At 40.2% G+C, this 21,765-nt stretch overlaps 1 protein-coding gene across 4 annotated transcripts in view; it reads right to left on the bottom strand.

Annotated features, from left to right (window-relative positions):
• Positions 1 to 21,765, bottom strand: part of SETD2 (SET domain containing 2, histone lysine methyltransferase) — a 282,749-nt gene that overhangs the window by 161,024 nt on the left and 99,960 nt on the right. For all 4 annotated transcript variants that reach the window (XM_033931879.1, XM_033931878.1, XM_033931876.1 and 1 more), the window contains one exon: positions 1,123 to 1,220. In XM_033931879.1, coding sequence (XP_033787770.1) covers positions 1,123 to 1,220 — 98 coding nt within the window. The remainder of the gene's footprint in view (positions 1 to 1,122; positions 1,221 to 21,765) is intronic.

The raw sequence follows: 21,765 nt of genomic DNA, 5'->3' as shown, positions 1-21,765 counted from the left end.
GATCGCTGGCTCTAGCGATCTTTGTAAGCTGCCATAGGTTGTCCAAGTTGTCTTCCCTCTGCCGCGGTCCTACCCCTTCTCTGACGTCAGAGAGGGGGCGGTCCGCGGCAGAGGGAAGACAACTTGGACAACCTATGGCAGCTTAGAAAGATCGCTAGAGCCAGAGATCTTCTTCTGCAGGGCAGGCTGCTGAATTTCAGTAAATTGCTGCGGGAAGCCGGACACTAACGGGTAAGCTACTTCCCGACTGACCCTCCCCACTCGCCCTCTAAAGCTGGAGCGGCAGGCCAGCAAGAGGAAGCGCTGCCGCTCCTGCTTTAGGGGCGAGGGGGGGGGAGGGTCAGTCAATGAATCGGGAGGCCTATTGTTTGGTGGGGAAAATTTAATCGATTCACCCGAAGTGAATCAGTGAATCGATTCGAATCGTTAATCGGGCAGCATTAATATAAACTATACCAAAGATCTGTCCCCATTCTACTTATGCAATTCATAGGGCAGGAACAGATGCATTTCCTTGAAACATGTTCCTATCTTAAAAATCTCAGCCTTGTTACTCATCAGTACCCAGACTTGTTATGTGGAACTAATGTGGGACTCTAGCTCAGAATTCCACTAGAAAAAGGTTTCATTTCTATGCATACTGTAGAGGTGCAAATTTGTATCCTCACTCTTCATGACATGAACTATTACTAGTGGGCCAAATACTCCCTTGTGGGCCAAATACGAAAATGCCGTGAAACGGGTAGTTTTAGAAAATTACTCAAGACACAATTATTTGTAGACGCTTTTTTAAATCGTTAATTTTCTTTAGTGTTGTTGATGAATCATTCATGACCTTTTATATAAGCCTTTGGAGTTATTTGAAAATATGTTCTCAGGATTATTTGTTTGTCTAATTATGTTTTCTACAACTCTATGTATGTAAAGTATGTAAACCGTTTAGTTTTAAATGTTATAGAAAATTTAAAAATAAAAATAAATAAATAGTCTACTAACTCAGAAACCATAACCTGAGATTTGTTAGGTGCAAAGTTAAAAGAAATCTATTTTCACTAAGCAGTAGCTAGAGAAGATAAAAAGATGAGACAGCTATGCCAATGCAAGCTAACAGTAAGTACCTACCCATATCTCTGGAACTGATAATCAAATGTCAACTCAGAGCTTGCAGGGACCAGTCTGGTGGTAAAGAAGCCGACCCTCAGCTGTCCATTCACAGTCCACTGGTAAGTGATAAAAAGATAATAACTGAATCAAACTCAATGCCAGCTCAAATCTAAAATTAAGTCTCCTACCTGCATAAAAAGCACAGTTACTTATTGTAACAGGTATTATCCAGGAACAGCATGCAGATATTCTCACATGTTGGTGATATCATCCACGGAGCCCGGTATGGACAGTGGTAAAATGTAGTGTCATTTTAAGCTTTTAGCAAAGCTTCGAGATTACCCGCACTGTGCAAGTACGCTCCTGCCCGACGCCGGCTTGCAAGGTCATCAGTTCTATGCCCAAGTGAAGAAGCCAACTAGGGGAGGTGGGCAGGTTGTGAGAATATCTGCCTGCTGTCCCTGGATAACAACTGTGACAGTAAGAAACTATGCTTTAACCTTACACAAGCAGGCAGCATATTCTCACATGTGGGACTCCCTAGCTTTAGTAAAGGGGATGGAGAGCGAGTTAGTCTCTAAGGAAACCTAAATGCTTGTTGCCTTGCAAGAAAATCAGATATACTGTCTGATAAGAATAGGCGGAGGCAAGGAAAGGAAAATAAAGACTAATAAGAGAAACCCAATCCTCAACAAGAGAAAAAAGGGAAGAACACAGGGAAAACTATGTGTATAGCAGTTGTAAACCCCCTCCCCCCCAAAAAAAACAGATGATCTCATAGCAGCAGGGGAATCCAAGCACAGGCAAGGGAAACACCATAAAGATTCAAGAAGAAAAGGATACCAGACCAAAAAGAGCAGTTGAAACCAGTTGTGTCTCAGGTAAACACAGATTAGTAGTGAAAAAATTTTGACAAGTAAAATGAAAGAATGGTTCTTGTTGAATAGAATATATTTATAGGAAAAAAACATCCTAGTAAGGAGAGAGAGTTGTTACTATGGATTACAGAATGTAAATGGAAAGAAATAGTGGTGAACTGGGGGGGGGGGGCAATGCCACATGTTAAAAATTCTCCCCTTGAGGGCTGTGAGAGAGTTCTGGTATGTCTTGAAAAATGAAGCGACAAAGTGCAAGGATAGCAAAGGAGTAGTACTTCACAATAATATGCTAGAAAAAAGGGAAACCAGCAAAGAAATTTAGTAAAGAAATGGTGAACAGGGAATAGAAATGTTGGGTATCCCCGTAAGGAAGGAAAACAAAGAGAGGGATATGCAAATTTATATGCAGAAACTGACCTTATCTTCTACTGAAAAGGAGAGTAGTGAGCTCAGAAACATGAGGATCAAGTTAAGAGATACAGGACCTTTTCCTAATTAAAGGAAAGAATGGTGGAAAGAAGAGCTACCATGAATCTGGTTGTGAATAGTGGAAAAGTACAGCAAGAAAAAACAATGGAAAGTGTACCAATGGAAGTGAACTGTAGAATGATCAGAGGATAGTTCCATTCTGCTCCCATTTTTTCTTTTTTGAGATGAGAATAGAAAAAAAATAGACAGTAAATATAAAGCCTGTTGGAAGTGAACTCATGTGCAATTTGAGATTGGATGCTTGATACCAAATGATTAGAGTTTACCCCTGAACCAAGAGATATCAACTGAAGGTGATATTACACCATAGAATTGAGGCTGACCTAATAGAAATGTAAAGAGGCAATGTGCCTGTGAGTTGCTTCATAGGTCTTTATTGAGAAGCAAGAGAGGTAGTCAGCGCTACAAAAAGAAGGTGGCCATGAAGTAATAGAGAGAAATAGAGTAACCGTGCAACAAGAAGGACAAAGTACAGCTGCACAGATAATTATGTGATTACGAGAAACACTCAAAATAAAAGATAGAAGGGCTGGTGATGGAATGTAAAGAATTGTAGACTCAGTAGAGGCATTATTTTTGCATTGTAGCAATACAAACCAGAGTAAACAATGGAAAGCACATACGGGTGGAAACATTACTTCCAGCTGAAAACGTGTGACGGAACTATGAGTGGAAGAAACCAGACATACTGCCATGTGTGAATGAAAACATTATTACCATGCAAAGAAATGCACAGAGTAGGCTTTGGAATCCTGAAGGAGTGTACAGCGACTACTGCAGACAGCACTGGGATGCCCAATAAAAGAAATAAGTGGAATGTAACTTGCTAGAAGTGGTCGCAGCAAGCTACAAAACCAACATCACAGGATGTGAACGGTAGTGCTGTCAGAGAACTGAGATATATTTTGATTGGAAATCCCTTGGATTTCAGTGTACCATAGTCACTACCAGGCCATTTCAAATTGTGCAGCTGTTGGAGAGAGTTTACATGCTCCCGGCCTTAGTCAGGAGGGGAGCTCTGTTATTTCATGTGAGCCACAGAGAAGAATGGAAAGTCAGGATCAAAAGTGACATTAATAGATAAACATACCTCATTAGCGAAGTAGGGACTTGCGACCGATGATACAGCTGAAGTGGGAATTGAACCAGTCGGTCTACAATTCACTGCACGTGACCACCAAGCAATGGTTCAGATGTGCTCTCGTCTCTATTCGCAGGTATACTCCAAAACAGTATAGAAAACCAGTAATGCTCTAAAAGGAGAGCGATATATACATAAGAATAGAAAAAAAAGACTTAAAGGCACATTCCAGCATGAGTATTGAAACAATCCCAAATGTAGAAAAAAGGAAGGTGTGAAGAGATCCATATTGGATTCCGAAATATGAGTGTGAACTTGTTCAAAAGTCCAGTGTACCAGCTAGTAGGGAACTTTTCCAAGTCCAGAATGGGCGAGGAAAGGTTCAAAAACAGATCTAGAATTATAAAGTTAGATCTTAGTGAAGGTATAGAAAGCCAGAAAAAGACAAAATCATCCTAAATAGGGGAGGCTTGGGAGTGGCCTCCTCTTCCCCTACAGCCACTCCCAAGCCTCCAAGTTCTTTAGAATAAAGAAGCAGATGGAGATGAAGGTTGATCTTGACATTGTCCTTTTAACATTAAGAAATGGGCAGTAGAGTAAGATATTCCAAAAGAAATATAGTGACTATCTCCTGGACTACTTTATTAGACTTGATGGTACACTGGTAGACATTCTGTGTTGAAGAACCTGGATGATCCTGATGAGGGAACATAATCAATGAAACGTGTAATATAGTATTCTCCATCTTCGAGGCCTCAGCGGAGAATGTGGATGAAACAGTCAAGGAGAAAAAGGTGATCCACTTTAAAGGCTCTACACCAATAGTGGATCTATCTGGTAAATGGAAAAATGTGGGAGGTGATCCAACTTAACAGATTCTACACCCAGATTGAATCCCTCCATAATGTAATAAGCAGAGTTGTTGTGATGGATCTAGCCCAGACCATCCATCCTAGTTCGTTCTACATTTTGATGGAGTTAGTATGATGTGATAAACAGAAGAGTCGAGCCATTGAGGTCTCTGATCTCTGTATTTCCTCTGAATATTTACTTATTGTATTTCGCTGAATGTCCAGCACTCTTGATTGTAAACCGCCTAGAAGTCGCAAGATTGTGGCAGTATAGAAGAATAAAGTTATTATTATTAATAGGCTCTAAACCATGCAGAAAATGCCCCTGTTTACTGCATTGTTATAGTGCACAAAATCAGTGCTCCCACCTTACAGACTCTACACACCCATGGTGGATCCCTCCAGTAGTTCAGTGTTGCTATTAATGCGAATATGCACAGCAGAGAGTAAGAGTTCCAGTTTAGAGAGATTATGGAGAAGTCGATGATCCGGCTCAGTAAGATCAGTATCCACAGCTGGAAGTCAGGAAACTCTCAGTAGGGTGTGAGGGTTAAAGATAATCAATCTTGCTAGAAGAAATAGTAAGAGAAAGAAGGGTCTCCCAGCTCTTAAAGAGCACATCCTGAAGGAGAGTACAGAGGCAACTTAAGTAGTTCTATAGGAGGTTCATCATAATCTAAGGTATCAAGAATTTGTACTCTGGGTTTAGTATCTGACTCAAATTTGAGAATCAGAGCTTTTCCTTAGCTGCCTGATATACTTAGGAAAAAGAAGGAGGAAATGGATTTGAAGGGATTCCATATGATTCTGAAGCACATAACGTAGGCTCACACTCACGTGTCATGTGTGAAAGACAGGCCAGAATCCATATCTGGTATCTCAGAAGATTCTAGATTGAGAAACATTAAGTACTCTTTCGATGATGATAGCACAGGATCAATGACGTCAAGGGGAATGAGAAATGGTATCATGATGATGCTCCCTTGCCATGAGATCTCAATGTTCATCGATGCTTGGATGAAAAAACTGGAGTCAGTACCTACAGGCCTTTATGTGCTATGTTCAGCGTGGGCCAGTACTGAGGGATTTGATGTTAGCATCGGTACGGCATGCAACTTGAAAATGTCACTGATATCCCTTTTGAAGAACTCCTTCAGTTGATTCCAGAAGGAGTGCACCAGTACCGTCGATGCGGTCAAGGATAACTTAATGCATCACATAGTCCTCAGACATTGAACAAAGTGAATAGATGCACCAATACCATATACCATCAAATCAGTACCGTATGTGCAGCAGGGTATCATGTCAAAGTGTTGATATCTAAAGAGGCAGAATGCTTCAGTATTGACAGCCTGCATTGAGAAATGATGGTGTCGATGAAAGGCATACATCGAGAGACTCGATACTGAAAATGTCCATGATGCAGGGGAAGATCTTAATGTTCAACAATGCAGGGAAGATCAGTGTATGAAGAGGAGGTACCGCAGATACAGCAGGGGTCGAAGCGTGGTTGCCTCAATAGGCAATGTGCTTCAGAAATTACAGTTTGCATCGAGGAACGATAGCGTTGATGAGAGGCGTGCATCAAGAGACTCGATGCTAGATATGTCAGTGACACTAATCGATGTTCACCTGTTCCAACAGTGATCAGTACTACAGAAAAGTCCAAGTTGCAGGAAATCTGACTCCAGGCCTAATATTTCCTAAAAGAGAATAATATTTAGAAATAAGAAAAAATATTGTTAAGTTTGGTTTGCTTTCATTCATTTGTTGTTTTTTCTTGTTTTTTGTAGTTAGCCTCGGACTCAGGATCAGCAGGAGAGGATGATACTATGGTGAAGTAAAAAGAAGGCAGGAGCAAATGCTTTAAAATTGCCTAAAGGCCTCTTTCAAACCAAAACTTTTTTTTTTTTAAATGGGAAAATAAGGTAGAAAATAAAAACAATGAACAAGTAAAATAGCAGTAACAATGAAAAAGTGAAACGAGAAGGCAAACTCAAGGGAACGAAGTTCAGATACATCATCTTCACTCTGCAGAAAATGAAAAACTGATGACCTCACGAGCCGGCATCGGGCAGGAAGGCACTCACGCATGTGCGGTGCAGGCAGTCTCAAAGCTTCGTTAAGAGCTTAAAGTGACAGTACACTTTACCACTGTCCAAACCAGGCTCCATGGATTATGTCACAAACGTGAGAATATGCTGTCTGCTTTTCTAAGGATAAACATTGTTAAAGCATTTCATGTAAAATGGGGAACATTTAACTGTCAGCTGACTTTAGCAGCTGGTTTTTCCCTAGATTTAACACTAAAGATGTTGAGATTTTTGCATATGTGAACAACTGCATTTGTGTATCTGATTACTACTACTACTATTAATTATTTCTATAGCGCTACCAGACACACGCAGCGCTGCACAGTCACAAAGAGTAAGAAAACAGTCCCTGCTCGAAAGAGCTTACAATCTAAACAGGCAAGACAGACAAACAGGATGTCATGGATACAGTTAAGGGGAACGGTTAATCAGCTGGCTGGGTTGGAGGGCAGAGGAGTAGGGTTAAGGATCGAAACCTATATCAAAAAGGTGGGTTTTCAGTCTGCTTTTAAACAAGGGAAGGGGGCTTGATGGACAAACTCGGGTAATTTATTCCAGGCATAGGAGGCAGCTAGATGAAAGGAGCGAAGTCTGGAATTGGCAGTGGAGGAGAAGCATATTCTGATGTTTCAGTCTTGGAACAAGTTTCTAATTCAATATATTAGTAAGATTATTTTTAAAAAAAATCAATTTACCACTTCACCCTTCATCCTTGGCAAAATACAAAACAAGCATTTCTTTCTATTCTTTTGCTAACCCCTCTCCCTTGTGATTTTTTTTCCATTAAAAATATTTTAACCCTTAACAGAGTACTGAGCAAAACTGCCTACCTTTAACATGTTTTCTGTAGACAGCTGGATTACAGGCATTTATGGGCAATATCATTAGATAGCACTAGGACAGAACATCTGTTCCAGAATGTAGAACTAGAAAACTGTTTTGAGCATGTGTCGAGAATAACACAGGGACAGGTACCTGCAGTTAACTGCACATTGGAGACAGAGCCCACAAGGATGGGATGGGATGGGACAGAACCAGAGCCTAAGGAGACGATGGGAGGATGGGAAAGGGACATACTTTGTCCCCATGTCATTCTCTAAAGACATAGGGAGCTGAATCTTTGGGAAGGTTGTACCAAAACCAGATCAAAATGGAAGGTTCTATTTGTGATTTATAAACAGTTATATAGAATATTGCCCCTTTTTATACTTTAATAAAAGAAAAGATTTAAATATAAAATCACAAGTGTTTGAGGCTTTTGCAAATGAGGACAGAGCCCGTAGAGATGGGACCGGGACAAACTTTGTCCACATGCCATTCTCTAAATTTTACAGCTCTTCCTGTGTGCAAAAGTCCCACTAGTCTCCTAAGATTAAAGCTTGGCATCAACTTTCAGGGAGGTGGGCGAGATTGTTTGCTTCATTAACTGTGCTGGCTATGGAGAACACTCATATGCAAGCAAATTTTGCTTTCTCTGTGAACAAACAGGACTGAATAAAAAACACTAGTAGATGACCCAAGCTTTGAGTTGTTTCCTATGCAATAGCACTCTTTTGCCAGAGAAGCAACCCACTCACTCGTGTATAGTAGAGTTGAACAGTTCATATAGAAACATTGCTTGGTACTATTTAATCAAAGACACCGTCCCTGAGGACTATTTCAGCCAATCGTGTAATCTGAAAATAAGGAGCTGCAAAAGCAGACTTCAAGACAGCTACAGCTACAATAGTGGTTCTTTATCTGGTGAGATGCGATTCTGCTGGCCAGGGGAGCACCAGCTTTATTGTAGGAGAACTGAATAAATAATGTTAGCCATTTAGCTAGGGTACATTTTGCCACTGGAGAATGAAGTCTGTTGCTGACCAATTCTCAAGGTTTCTGGAGGACAACAATTCACTTCATCCTAATCAAACTGATTTACATAAAGTCCATTCCAAAGAGACTACTCTCCCAGGAGCGACAACATACATATTAACCAGCCTTGATCAGGACAGAACAGTTGTACTGATCTCTTTAGATCCTTCATCTGCCTTCGATTAATTAGCTAATCAGTGGATTCCATGAAGTAGGATTATCAGGGATTGCACTTTTATGGTTCACTTCTTACTTATCAAATTGACTAAGCATTGTCCAATGGAATGTTCAACATCACCATCTTATTCTATTACTTTCGTTTGATCCCTCTGGGTATAATTTTGGTCCTAACTTTGTTTAACATCATCTTGGCACAGTTAGCTACTCTGATTCAATCCTTAGAAATTCTCTTTTACATACACTGATGATATACTCTTCATCCATCTTTAAATACTAAACATAATATCATTGCCATTCATAAAATGAAACTTAATGCTAAACAGATGAAAATCATTCTATATGAGTATTCACAGATCTCAGGTACGTATTTTATTACCCACTCCACTCGCTTCAGATGGGAAAATTGATATAGTTCACTCAATGAAACCACTAGGAAACTACTAGGAGTTATTATCCTTGATCAACTGAGCTTTCAATTGCATGTTTCATCCATAGCGAAAAAAAATCAAAACGCTCTTTGGAAATTACTTCATCCTATTGTTCTAGGACATCTAGATAACTGCAATACCCTTTTCTCTGGTTTATGATTAAGTTCAAAGCTGTATTGAAACCTCTTTTTAAAGAAACCCTTTGATAATTGAACCCTAATAATCCAGTTCTATAGCAAGAGACACAGTTGGGCTATGCAGACATGCAGCACAAATAGAATTTTACTTTTAACATTCCTTTAAAACTGTAATTTCCTTTCAATATTTTATTCAATTTTATATGTTGCAAACTACCCAGATGGTGTTTCTAAGTAGGGTAAATTGTTCTGGTACTGTTTTTGTTCCAATAGGTGGCATATCAAAGAGATAATAAACTTGTAATCTGAGATGAATAGCTGAAAATATTTTTATAAAAATCCTGCCATTTCAGATAGTAAGCAAGAGCTTGCTTACATTCCAGGGTGTGGCGTAGAGTTCTCTCATTTGCATGATTTTGAGTCTTTGGTAGAAAACTGTCCTCTATTTATATGGAAAATGACTACCACCTTCAGTAAGTACTAATGATATGTCTATACTACAACAGTTTCATCACTGAAATTGAGTGTATGGCTCATATTTTATTTATTTAATAATTTGTGATGACAATTCTTGCTGAAGTGACATTTGCAAGGAAAAACAATTTTCAGATAAAATAGTGTTAACAGTGATGATTCTATCAACTCAAAAGGTTACCTCATGAGAGAATAAGGCACACAGCTCAGATGCCCTGAAATAGAAATCTGAGATGAAAACTACTCTTCATGAATTTGAAGAAACCTAGTAGGTTGCTCCGCTTGGTGTTAGGGGGTATATGCCCTATCACAGGGAAATGAGGCCCCACAGAGAATCCATTAGAATAGACCTTACACGATGACAACCTGGATCTGAGGTTATTCCTGTAGCTCACTTGGATAGTTAGGGTGAGTGCACGGGGACCTTCTGTGAGTGGCTGTAGCTGGTCAGGGAAGGCTACGAGGAAGGTGGCAGGGGCAGGCTTTGATATACAGTATTTCCCTGAGCACTGGGAGTGAGAGATGGATACCCAACAAGTGAACTGAAAGAACATTTGCATCTATAGTAATTTGTATATGCAAAAGAACTTTGGAAAGTACAGTACTTGCTAATAAAACCTGGTAAGGGAAAGGGTTTAGGACTTGTAATACCGCCTTTTTGTAATTATACAACCACCTTCAAAGTGGTTTACATATATACAGGTCCTTATTTTTTGTACCTGGGGTAGTGGAGGATTAGGTGAATTGCCCAGGGTCACAAAGAGCAGCCTTGGGATTCGATCCCACAATCTTCAGGTGCAGAGGCAGCACTAGGCCACACCACTAGAACCTTGTTGTTCTTGAAAGGGGGACAGGGAGAGAGAACTTTTGTTGACCCCAGGACTTTTTGGTGGACTCTGACAATTGTTTGCAGATGACTTAGGATTCACAAAGTGTAGAAGGGGATCCATATTAAGACCTACAGCAGGTAAGCCTAGGAAATTAGAGACCGGCTCTTTTTGAAGGCAAGATGCTTTTGGTGCTGGAGACTATTGCTAGATAGAAGTGCTGACCTGAAAGAGACCATAAAAGCTGGACTATCATGGCTGGACTTTTGATTGGAGTAGCAAAAGTTGATTACCATGGCTTGTGGACCGATGTCTGATTGGTATATCAGGAGCCAAATCAAGTGAGTGGTGGACTGACTTCTGGTGGTTGGAGCGAGGCTAGAGGACCAACAGTCAACACCCGGTCTAACAAGAAATAAAAAGTCAAAAGGGCACTGTTATTTACCCTGACTGATTATGTTCACAGACCCTGATGACAGATGTGGTATAGATACATTTATTGTAGAATAGCTGAAGACCAGATGGAAAATTTCCACTTGAAGGCACATAACTTCATTGTGGAAGGTTTCCTTGCTGTTTTAAAATTGCCACATCTCATCCATGGAATTCTAATAGAAGCAACTAGGTTATGCTCAATTTCCAGGCCATAAGTACTAAAGAATTGAGGCTGGCATCAAGAGTGCATCTTTGATTTTGAGTTAAGGTGGGGAATATTTCAGGTCTAAGTGGAGGCTGAACAAGATACTCTTGAGAAGAGGAAACCAGTTTTGTTGAGGGCAATGAGTAGCTATAAGAATCACTATACTACTTTCCTCTGCGACTTTTGAAGAATTTTTGAAATTAAAGGAATTGATGGATACTTAAGAGAGGAGTGCATCCATAAACTTAAATATAAATTTAAGGAAAAGTAAAACTTAGCTCTGACGCCTGAAGGCAAGCCCCTGCGGTCTGACTTATATTGGCCAGACCTCAAGAAGCTTTAAAACTAGACTCTTTCAACATTGTTCTAATATCTCACATAAGAAAAAGTTGATTTGCCGACACAGCAATGTGTTAAAGAACAACATCAATTCTCAGTTTAAATGCATTGTATTAGAACACATTCCATATCCTCAAAGGAGAGGAAATGTTAAACGTCAATTACATCAACGTGAACAAAGATGGATATTATTTCAAAACACAATGTAGCCATCAGGATTGAACCAGAAAATTGAATGGTGTGCTTTTTACTAGCTGTGATGATGTAACCACCGGGACTATCAAAACCGGAAACGACTCTGAAGCTGTCTATTTCTTGCACTGCAGTCTTCTTATGCCGTTGTGCACGATATGTGGGAAGAAGTAACATTATGTGAATCTCTGAGGAAGCCATAGATTGGAGTATTTTGGAAGCTCTTTCGACGGCTTTATAAGCTTTATGCTGCTGTAATTGGAGTGTCTTTACGTTGATGAAGAATGAACGAGGATGGCGTTTATAACACACCTGCAGCGCTTGCCTCCAGGCATCAGAGCTAAGTTTTACTTTTCCTTAAACTTATATTTATGTTTATGGGTGCACAGAGGTGGGATATTCTCCTAATTAGATCTTTACATTTTGGTGGGTGTGAGTTTTTTATGCCGATGACAATAAAAACATACCGGAGGATGTGATAAGCAGAAGCATGCTACAGGGCTTCAAAGAAGGTCTGGACAGGTACCTGGAGGACAAAGGGATTGAGGGGTACAGATAAGAGTAGAGGTAAGGTTATAGGGATAGGATTAGAGGTAAATGGTAAAATTAGTCAGAGACCACTGTTCAGGCAGTGGGCCTGATGGGCCGCCGCGAGAGCGGACCGCTGGACGAGATGGACCTCTGGTCTGCCTCAGCGGAGGCAACTTCTTATGTTCTTATGATTGCTGCGTGAGAAAATTTATCTTGAGGCTTTTTCTCCACCCTTTTGATAATGTGGATCTTTTAGGTAAAGCCCACTGTTGGCGAGTAACATTTTTGGTATTATATTGTTACTACTGATTTTTTCTTGAGAGATGTTTAAATACCTATGTGATGTGAATGTGCTCGAGTCGAATCGCTTTCATTTGAAAGGAAGCTCTGGAATGAGAGGGCATAGGATGAAGTTAAGAGGTGAGGCTCAGGAGTAATCTAAGGAAATACTTTTTTACAGAAAGGGTGGTAGATGCATGGAAGAGGTGGTGGAGACAGAGACTGTGTGTGAATTCAAGAAAGCCTGGGATAGGCACATGGGATCTCTTAGAGAGAGGAAGAGATAATGGTTACTGTGAATGGGCAGACTGGATGGGCCATTTGGCCTTTATGTTTCTATGTAGGTCGCCAAATTATCCTTTTTTATATGTGTTCTTCCCTAAATGTTTCTTTTCTTTCTTTAAAGATTGTAGTTCATCCCCCTTGCCTTTTGTACCAGTTTGCATTAGAACGTATATAATTTGTATACAATGTCTTGTTTTGTCCTCCCCTTTCTAAAAAAAATTGTTATATGCATTGAAATATATGATATTGCGTAGATAACAAATCTTAATAAACTTGAAACTGTACAATTCTGACAAATGTTTTTAAACTGTTAACTGTGTTTATAGCATTGCTTCTCCTTATCTCTTCTCAGTCTCTCTCCATAACAACTGGGTCTCCTGTCTGAACACTAATTCAGCACCATTTGAAGCAGACTCCAATATAGCATTTTCAGAACCAAATGAGCCTGCATTCACAGTCACTTATTCTATACCTGCTTTGAAAAAAGAATTCTCTCTTTTCTACCTACCTAGGATACCCTTAGAGATACTGTATATACTTGAATATAAGCCGACCCGAATATAAACCAAAGTAACCTTTTCCCCCAAAAAGAAGGAAAAAAAGGTTGACTCAAAAATATAGCAGGGGGTTAATATTCAAGTACACTGCTTGCCTCTGCACCCAGCCCCACTCCCTCTCCTGTCAGACTCTGCACCCAGCCCCCCTCTCTCCCTACCCTGCCAGGCTCTGCATCCTGACCGGCTCTGCACCCTGTCCCCCTCTCCCATCCGATGCCTTGCAGACCACTGCCGAGCCTGCCTAAGACCTGGTGGGCCAGGACAAGAGGGATACCTTCTGTACTGGCCGACTTCAAAATGCAACAAAGAGGAGATAGTTGGCTAGTCCCCACTAGGAACATCTATCGGATAAACATAGTAGAGATATGGGATAAGATAATCATAGCACAGATAAGATTATCAGGAAGATTTATCAGGAAGTTAGTACTACCAAGATGAACATAGATCACGATACAGACACTAAGCACAAAGTGAACTAGGAGTAGTATGAACACAGTACACAAAACCAAATATGGATGTATATTTCTCGTAGGTATATAGATTGATTATATATTATAGGCAAAAATAAGATTGATTATGGTTTTAAGAAGGCAGTATTGAGAACCAACACAGAAAACACTAACTCTGTATTGTAACACCTTTACAAAAACACGTAACATAGAAACATGACGGCAGATAAAGGCCAAATGGCCCATCTAGTTTGCCCATCCATAGTAACCATTATCTCTTTCTCTGAGAGATCCCATGTGCCTATTCCAGGCCCTTTTGAATTCAGACACAGTCTATGTCTCCACCACCTCTTCTGGGAGACTAGTCCATGCATCTATCATCCTTTCTATAAAAAAAGTATTTCTTCAGATTACTCCGGAGCCTATCATCCATATTGATTATGGGTTAAACCCTTGTCAGAGTCAGAGGGCATGTGAACTCCCAGGGGAATTTTAATCAGTCCTCATTTATAGTACTTAATTTTCTTTTTCTTCTTCTTTTCTTTCTTTCCTTTTTATTTTTTATCTTTCACTTTTTGCCCCCCCCTGATGTGTTACCCATAAATGTTCTCTTTCTGCTTTAATGATTGTAGTTCATCCCCCTTTCCTTTTGTATCTGTACTGAATTTTGTATGTATGCATTATTTTGTAATAAATTGCCATATGGTTTTCCCCTATTTAAAATTTGTTAATACACTTTGAAATATTTGACACTGCGTGCACATTAAATTTTAATAAAACTTGAAATTTGAACCCCGTGTCCAAGAAGGGTGGCACACAGCAGGCTGGCTCCACAGGTTCACCAAAGTTTCTCTGTGAATCAGCAGTCCAGCTCTGCAGGACTGCACCCTTTCCTCCGACAGAGCACCTTTCCTTTCACAGCACTCAAGACACCAAAAAAGATGAACTTTAAGCCAAAAAAAATGATGCAGAGCAGAGCAGAAGACTTCTGATGGATTTCTTGCAGAAATTGAAACTGTAGAGGGCTCTAGTTTTCTCTCTAAGGTAGGAGGAACACATGCTCAGAAAAGTGTTTGGATTTCTGCAACACCCAGATTGCGGGAAGGGATTGAACACCTAGCATACTGAATCCGGAAGGAGCGTTACAGAAAGCGGAAATGCTTGCATAAGCTCAAAAGCGTTTCTAGAAGTTTCAGAGCTCAGAGTGCATATGAGGTCAGCTCTGTAATGGATGATGTCACCACTTATGTGGATGCAGTCATTGTGCTTGTACATAGAGAAACAGCTGACATTCTTTACAGCAAATGGGATAATAGCCAATACACACTATAATAAAGGTCTTTTTTTCTCTACAACTATTTTATGGATAAAAGAAAGATTGAATAAAAAGAGTATCTGATCTTTTTTAAATTTTCATATTTTACTGATCGTGATCTCAGGAACAGTGAAGGGCAATACACATTTATCAATCTGTCTCTCCTTTTAGAATCATGGCAAAAGAGGACTTTAGAACTAGAGCTGACAGCGAGTTGTGAATTTTGTTGCTGTAAGATGTTAAGCATTATCAGAAGCCAAGCAAAACATTTAACCTTCCTATTTAAGTACCTGTTTATGAAGTAGTGCTTGGGTAAGTTACTGACCCACTTTACAGAGTCTGTGGTTGTAAAGATGCTTAAGCATATCAATAACAAGTTTAAAATTTCATATTTTCAATCTACTCAAGCATCTGTTTGGAAAGTAGATATGAAAGTGATTTTTATAATTATACTTTAAAACAGCTGAAAGTTAATATATCCTTGTAAGCACCCAAATCGATATGGTTTATTCTGGAAGTGTGCACCTGTATAAAAACATATTTTTGTTTCAGAGATACATCAATACAGAAAAAAAACATTTATATCTAGATACAAGCTATTTTATTGATGATGGTTGAAAGAATACAATACAGAAATTGGCCAACTGAACAATAGAGAATCAAACAAGAAACAGAATATTAACAAACCAAATGATAAACGATCATCATCAGTTTTACAAAATAAAGAATGCTACTGGTTCAAAGCCATCCCTAATAACAACTTCATAACAATACTACGATCTTAATGGGCCCTGAGGATCAGTATCTCAAGAACCCCCCTCCACCCTGAACATCCCAAGGCAGAAAACAAACAGAGCAAGAAAGAGAGAGAGAAAAAAACAACACACCACTGCACAGGAGGGGGAAGGAGGGAGAGAACCAGATGACCAGCAGAAGCTACCTTCCCATCCTAGAGTCCCCACGCCCAACACATCCATTAAGATCTCAAAGTTTCAAGAATATTAAGAATCCGGCTACGAGCTCTAGGATGCAAAGCATATACATAAGGTCCCCATACTTGAAGAAAAAATTTTGTCGAAAAGAACCTCGCACCCAACCCCTCTTGAGGAGCATGTAAGTGATTCCACCACGTTCAATAAGACGGTGAATGGGCCAAAGTACACTCTCCTAGAATAACTTTTTTAGTCAGTAGACCAGCCTTCCTAATGAAAAGCCTCCCAAATCTTGCCGGCAATTGAAAGGCCTCTTATTTATCTAAAAGAAAGCCTACTGGGGTGAAAGAAATAGTGTGTCCTACCAAATATTCCAAATATCAAAATCACCCACTTCCAGAATACCCTAACCACTTGACAGCTCCAAAAAGCATGAAAAAAAGATTTAGAGTCACATTGACATTTTTCACATTGTGAAGACCCTGTCAGTCCCAATTTATACAATTAGACTCACGTAAAGTATGCCGGACTTGAAATTGATATTCCCTTAGTTCAGCAGACAGAGAGAGAGAGTAGGGATGCGCTTAATAAACCCTCCTACATAAGAACATAAGATTTGCCGCTGGTCAGACCAGTGGTCCATTGTGCCCAGCAGTCTGCTCACGTGGCAGCCCTTAGGCCAAAGACCAGTGCCCTAAACCTAATTCAGGTGCCCATCTAGCGCACAAGGACTCCCAAGATCTACCGGGAGTAATAATATGTAGAGCCTTATGTAACAAAGACACAGTCAGACCCATCTCTATAAACTGATCAAAAAATTCCCGAAGCTTACTACCCAGCCTAAACCGAAGACCCTCCACTCCCAAAGAACGTACATAATGTTGTAATTGTAAATAGGCAAAAAAGTCAGTGGCCAAGATCCCCTCTCTCTGCTGAAACTCCCCCCCCCCATGGTTGCATAGTACCATCGACCCAAAGTATAAGAGCCAATATTATAATGCCTAATTGGGTCCATCTTCGAAAAGGCAAACAGTCTTCCCCGGCAAAAATTGGAGGTTTCCCCTGTGAGGGAGTCGGGGATTCGCCCTCATGAGTGATGTTATGTTGGTGGGCAGTAGAGGGCGCTGACCAATTAGTGGGTAAACTACAGGGTCCAGAATGCATTGAGCTCTGTAGTTCAGAGTTCATTCCTCATCCAGCAGGTGACGCTGAACTACAGGGTCCAAGATGCATTGAGCTTTATAGCTCAGAGATGAACCCTCATACAGCAGGTGGCGCTGAACTACACGAACAGGCTACCCTGCTAAGTCATGGGGTGGAACCCAGGCAGGAAGAGCTTCATATGCCCAGTCAGGGATTCATTCTGGGAGGTCCCTGTGAGAGGCCCTAGGAGAGGGTTACCTGAGGGAAGGTGACAGCCTCCACAAAGAGACTTCCCTGAGCAGAGAAGGCTCAGAAGCCGTGGGTTAAGGAGAACCCCAGGGGAAGCGGAGAAGATTGATCAGGATTATTTGGAAGAGCTGGTATGGTGAGTGGTGTTGTGCTTGGCTGGATGAGAAGCTTACTGAATATTGGAAGCTTGGACAGTAAAGGTGCTGGCTAAGGTAAGCCAATGTTTATTGGGTTGAGGCTGTCTGCTGAAGAGCCTAACACTGCTGTGCAAGGAACAGCTAATATCTGGTGTGGCTGAGGTAGGTTACATAGGTCTTGAAATTGCTAAGAACTGATTAAACACTAAATGGGAATTGATACTGTCTATAGAACAAACTGTTACACTGGACTAAGAGACTGAACTTAAAGTACATATAGTTTTGGTTTCTCTGAGCTGTGTAAAGGAACAGACTCAGGTCCTGTACACCAATAAAAGTGTTCATTATATCTTCAAGAGTGTCTAGAAGTATATATGTTTGTGAATACAGAAAGAGTTGATAGAAAACCTGGCTCAGAGCACTGCAAGTTCTGGCAACGTGATGGGGAAATGACTGCTCGGCTCATCATACCCAAATAGGAAGCTGATCTGAGATTCCAGGCCTCCCACCAAGCAAGATCACTAAGAATTTCCAAGTGTCTCTAAGGGAGCCCAGTAAGAGAGAAGAGTGTAAAGGGAGAAGAAGCGAAGCCCTAGGAGCGTGAAGTAAAGAGTAAAGTTGCCAAGGGTGATTCAAAGCCAGTTCATAATTAAAGTAGGTATAGTCCTCCTGTTCCAGAATCTGGTCTCCAAGATATCGAAAGAGACAGGGTTGATTATACTTCTACATATCTGGAATGTCCATCCCCCCTGAGACCAAGACCCTAGTAGATAATGAAAAGCCACACAAGGCTTCTTGCCTCCCCAGAGAAATTTAGACTGCAATCTATATAACTCCTGCAGATCTTTCTGTAACAAACGAATTGGCAAGAGTTGTAAAACATAAAGCCATTTTGGAAAAAGTACCATATTAAATAGCTGAATTCTATCATGTAAAGATAGGGGAAAAAATTTCCAGCAATCCAAGCATCAACGAGTATAATCTAGCCATAATCTCAAGTTAAGGTCCTTAAGAGAGACAGAGGAGGGAGTTAAGTGAATTCCTAAATAGTGAAAAGAAGAATCTGCCCACTTCAACAGGAACGGACCATCTCAACCATCTGCACCTCCTGAGATGTAGCAAGAGCCAGTGACTTATCCAAATTTAACTTAAACCCTGAGATATCCCCATATTTTGAAATCACCATTAATGAGGATAAGCTGGTGTGTGTTATACCATATTATGATCACTCATATATATTGGTTGATAGCATGAAAAAACATTGGCATATTTTAAGAATAACATCGGAAGTCTTTAAATAATTCCCCTCTATAGCCTATAATAGAGGCAGGAATCTGGGAGAATGGCTATTGAAATACAGATATATGGAGAATGAAGAGAGGAAAGATACTGATAATACATACAAACAATGTGGGAGTTGTCAATGGAGTGACAAAACGATTGAGGGTCATGAATGGAAACCACCGGATTAGGACATGAATATAAAATCTTGGACATATACTAAGCCATATAATGTGGTATATGTCATCATTTGTCCTTGTGGGTTAACATATGTGGGGAGAAACATCTGTCCTCTACATGTTAGATTAAACGAGCACAAATCCAGAATTCTAAAAGGAGTCATATAGGCACCACTAGTCCCAACACTGGCAGGATTTGACACACACTGTAGAGGATATCCGGTGGAGAATTACTGATCAGATCAAAGAAGATTGAATTATAAAGAACACTGGATTTTTACACTTAATACTGTGACACCTTCAGGTTTAAATCAGGAAATTGAGTGGATGTCACTGCTCTAACTCCTGATTTGCAGTTGTCTGATGACTTAATGCTTGGAGGGATATTTAAATAGGTAATTAAGATGCCGCGGGCCATCTTTTTGACTAAAAATCTAAGTTGGGATGGTGTGCAATGTGACTGAAGGGGTAAGCATGTTTTACCGTTTACTAATTTCTTCATTAGAAATCTTTTGTATTACAAATTTAATGGGGGAGAGTATCATCTGTCTGTTTTAATACCGCAGGGGACTATTCTTGAAAAAGCCGGGTGGTGAAACATGTCGAATGGATCCCTTCCCGACATAGATTAAAAAAGCTTGAATGAATGAAAAGAAGCTAAAAAAGCAAAGTTATTTATTTGATTTAAAATTATTTAATGGTATAAGTTTACATTTTCACAATATTAATGTTAGCACAAAGCACTTTCACAAGCAGATTTGATGACATGTGTGCCACAAAATTGTTACCTAGCCGTGAATATAGTGATTGGCTGGCTGGAGGCACTTCTGAGGGATCTGCAATTATTACTGAGTTATGTTGAAGTATATCTACTGTTATTTATTTTGGGTAATGTCACACAATTTTGACGAACAGTAATAACATATATTGGGCTATATTGAACATCACCATTAATAAAGCACGTAGGGAAGTCTTCAGATTAGTAAAATGTACTAGGTCACCTGCATAAGCTGAGATTTTGAACTCCTGCATGCCAATGCGAACTCCACTAATATCAGAAGTCTGCAGAATACCCAATATCAAAGGATCCAAAGTGAAGACAAACTGAAAAGGTGATAGGGAGCAACCCTGCCGAGTACCCTTCTTAATCTCGAAAGGATGAGAGTGCACCCTATTTACCCAGATAGATGCCAAGGAAGAAAAATAAAATGCTTGAATGGCAGCCAAATAAAATCCCCCAAAATCATAATGCCGTAAAACTGCAAATAAAAAGGTCCAAGAGACCCGGTCAAATGCTTTTTCTGCGTAAGAATTAAACAGGAGGCATGGTAAGCAGAGATTAGCAACATGTTCCAGAGAAGCTAAGATGCAGCGAAGGTTAAAGGCCATCTTCTGATCCCTTACAAATCCTACCTGTGGATCCGCTATGAGATCAGGAAGGACACATGCCATACGGTAAGCCAAATTTTTTGCAAACAACTTCACCTTAGTATTTAGAAGCGAGACCGGACGATAAGAACCCAGCAGATTTGGATTTCAACCCTGGCTTCAATAATACCACTATATGAGCATCCCGCAATGAAGATGGTAGAGATCCCCTCTGAACGTAGGCATTAAAGATGGAGATCAAAACATGTGTTATCTCAACATGTAATAATTTATAAAATTCAGAACAAAATCCATTGGGACCCGGAGCTTTCCACAGTTTACTAGATTGAATTACCAGCGAAACCTCATCCGTCAATATGGGGTCATTCAACATCTGCCTTTGGGAATCCAGGATCTGAAGAATCAGACTATTTTTCAGATAGTTCTCGCTCATCATCTCAGATAAGTATCATACAGTTTTTGATAGAACTTCTGGAACACCTTTGCTACCTCTTTATCTGTATGTACCAAGGTGTCATCTTCCACGAGCACCTGCAACACCCTAGTTGGTTCTTCCAAACTCCGCACCAAATTAGCTAAAAGCTTTCTACCCTTGTTACAATGTAGATAAAATTGGTATTAGAAATACTGAAGAGACCGCACTACATGATTATGAATTAACTCATTCAGGGAGGCCTGCAAAGCTAAAAGGGCCGTCTTCCGCTGAACTGTAGGATGGCAAGCATACCAGATCCTATCCGCTTTTACCTGTTTCTCCAACCGAAGGATTTTGCGGTCCCAATCCTTTTTCCCAGAAACTATTTTAGGCAATGATTTCCCCGCGTAAAACCGCCTTCACAGCATCCCAATATAATACAGGATCGTCTAAGTGAATTTCATCATCTTTCTTAAAACTTTCCAAGTTTATTAAAAATTTGATATCCCGCCTCTTCAAAATTCAAAGTGGCTTTACAAAACAAGTCCACATAAAAAGCAATAAAACAAAACATGAAAACAATGGGAACTGACAAACCGGACTTACTAAAAACTAACCTTAACAGACTGACACAAGAAAGTGGTCCAAAAAAATCTGGATCTGTATGGAGCTCCAAAGGGAATTTCCACCTGCGAAGTCCATTGCCCGCCCCATCTACATCCAAGGTGCACCAGATGAGAGTGTGATCCGAGATGCAATAGGGACCTATATCCCTGCCAGTTGTGTTTGAGAAAATAAGCTTTTAGAGAGTAGCCAATAATCAATTCTGGATTGAGATTCGTGGGCTCTGGAAATATGGGTGAAATCCCTCTTCCCAGGGTGCAAAGTTTGTCAGACATCTACCAGATCAAGAGAAGAGCAAATGTAAGAAATTCCCCCGGTTCTATCTAAATAATCCTGTGGTCAGGAATTATAGACTTATCCATGCTTGGATCGTGAACCAGAATGAAATCCCCACCCATCACCTAGAAAAGCGATCCAAGGAACGGAATACAGC

Source organism: Geotrypetes seraphini, chromosome 2, assembly GCF_902459505.1.
Source record: "Geotrypetes seraphini chromosome 2, aGeoSer1.1, whole genome shotgun sequence".
In the NCBI taxonomy this organism is placed as follows: Eukaryota; Metazoa; Chordata; class Amphibia; order Gymnophiona; family Dermophiidae; genus Geotrypetes; species Geotrypetes seraphini.
The sequence above is the reverse complement of the archived record's forward strand: the minus strand, read 5'-3'. Positions and strand labels throughout refer to the sequence as shown.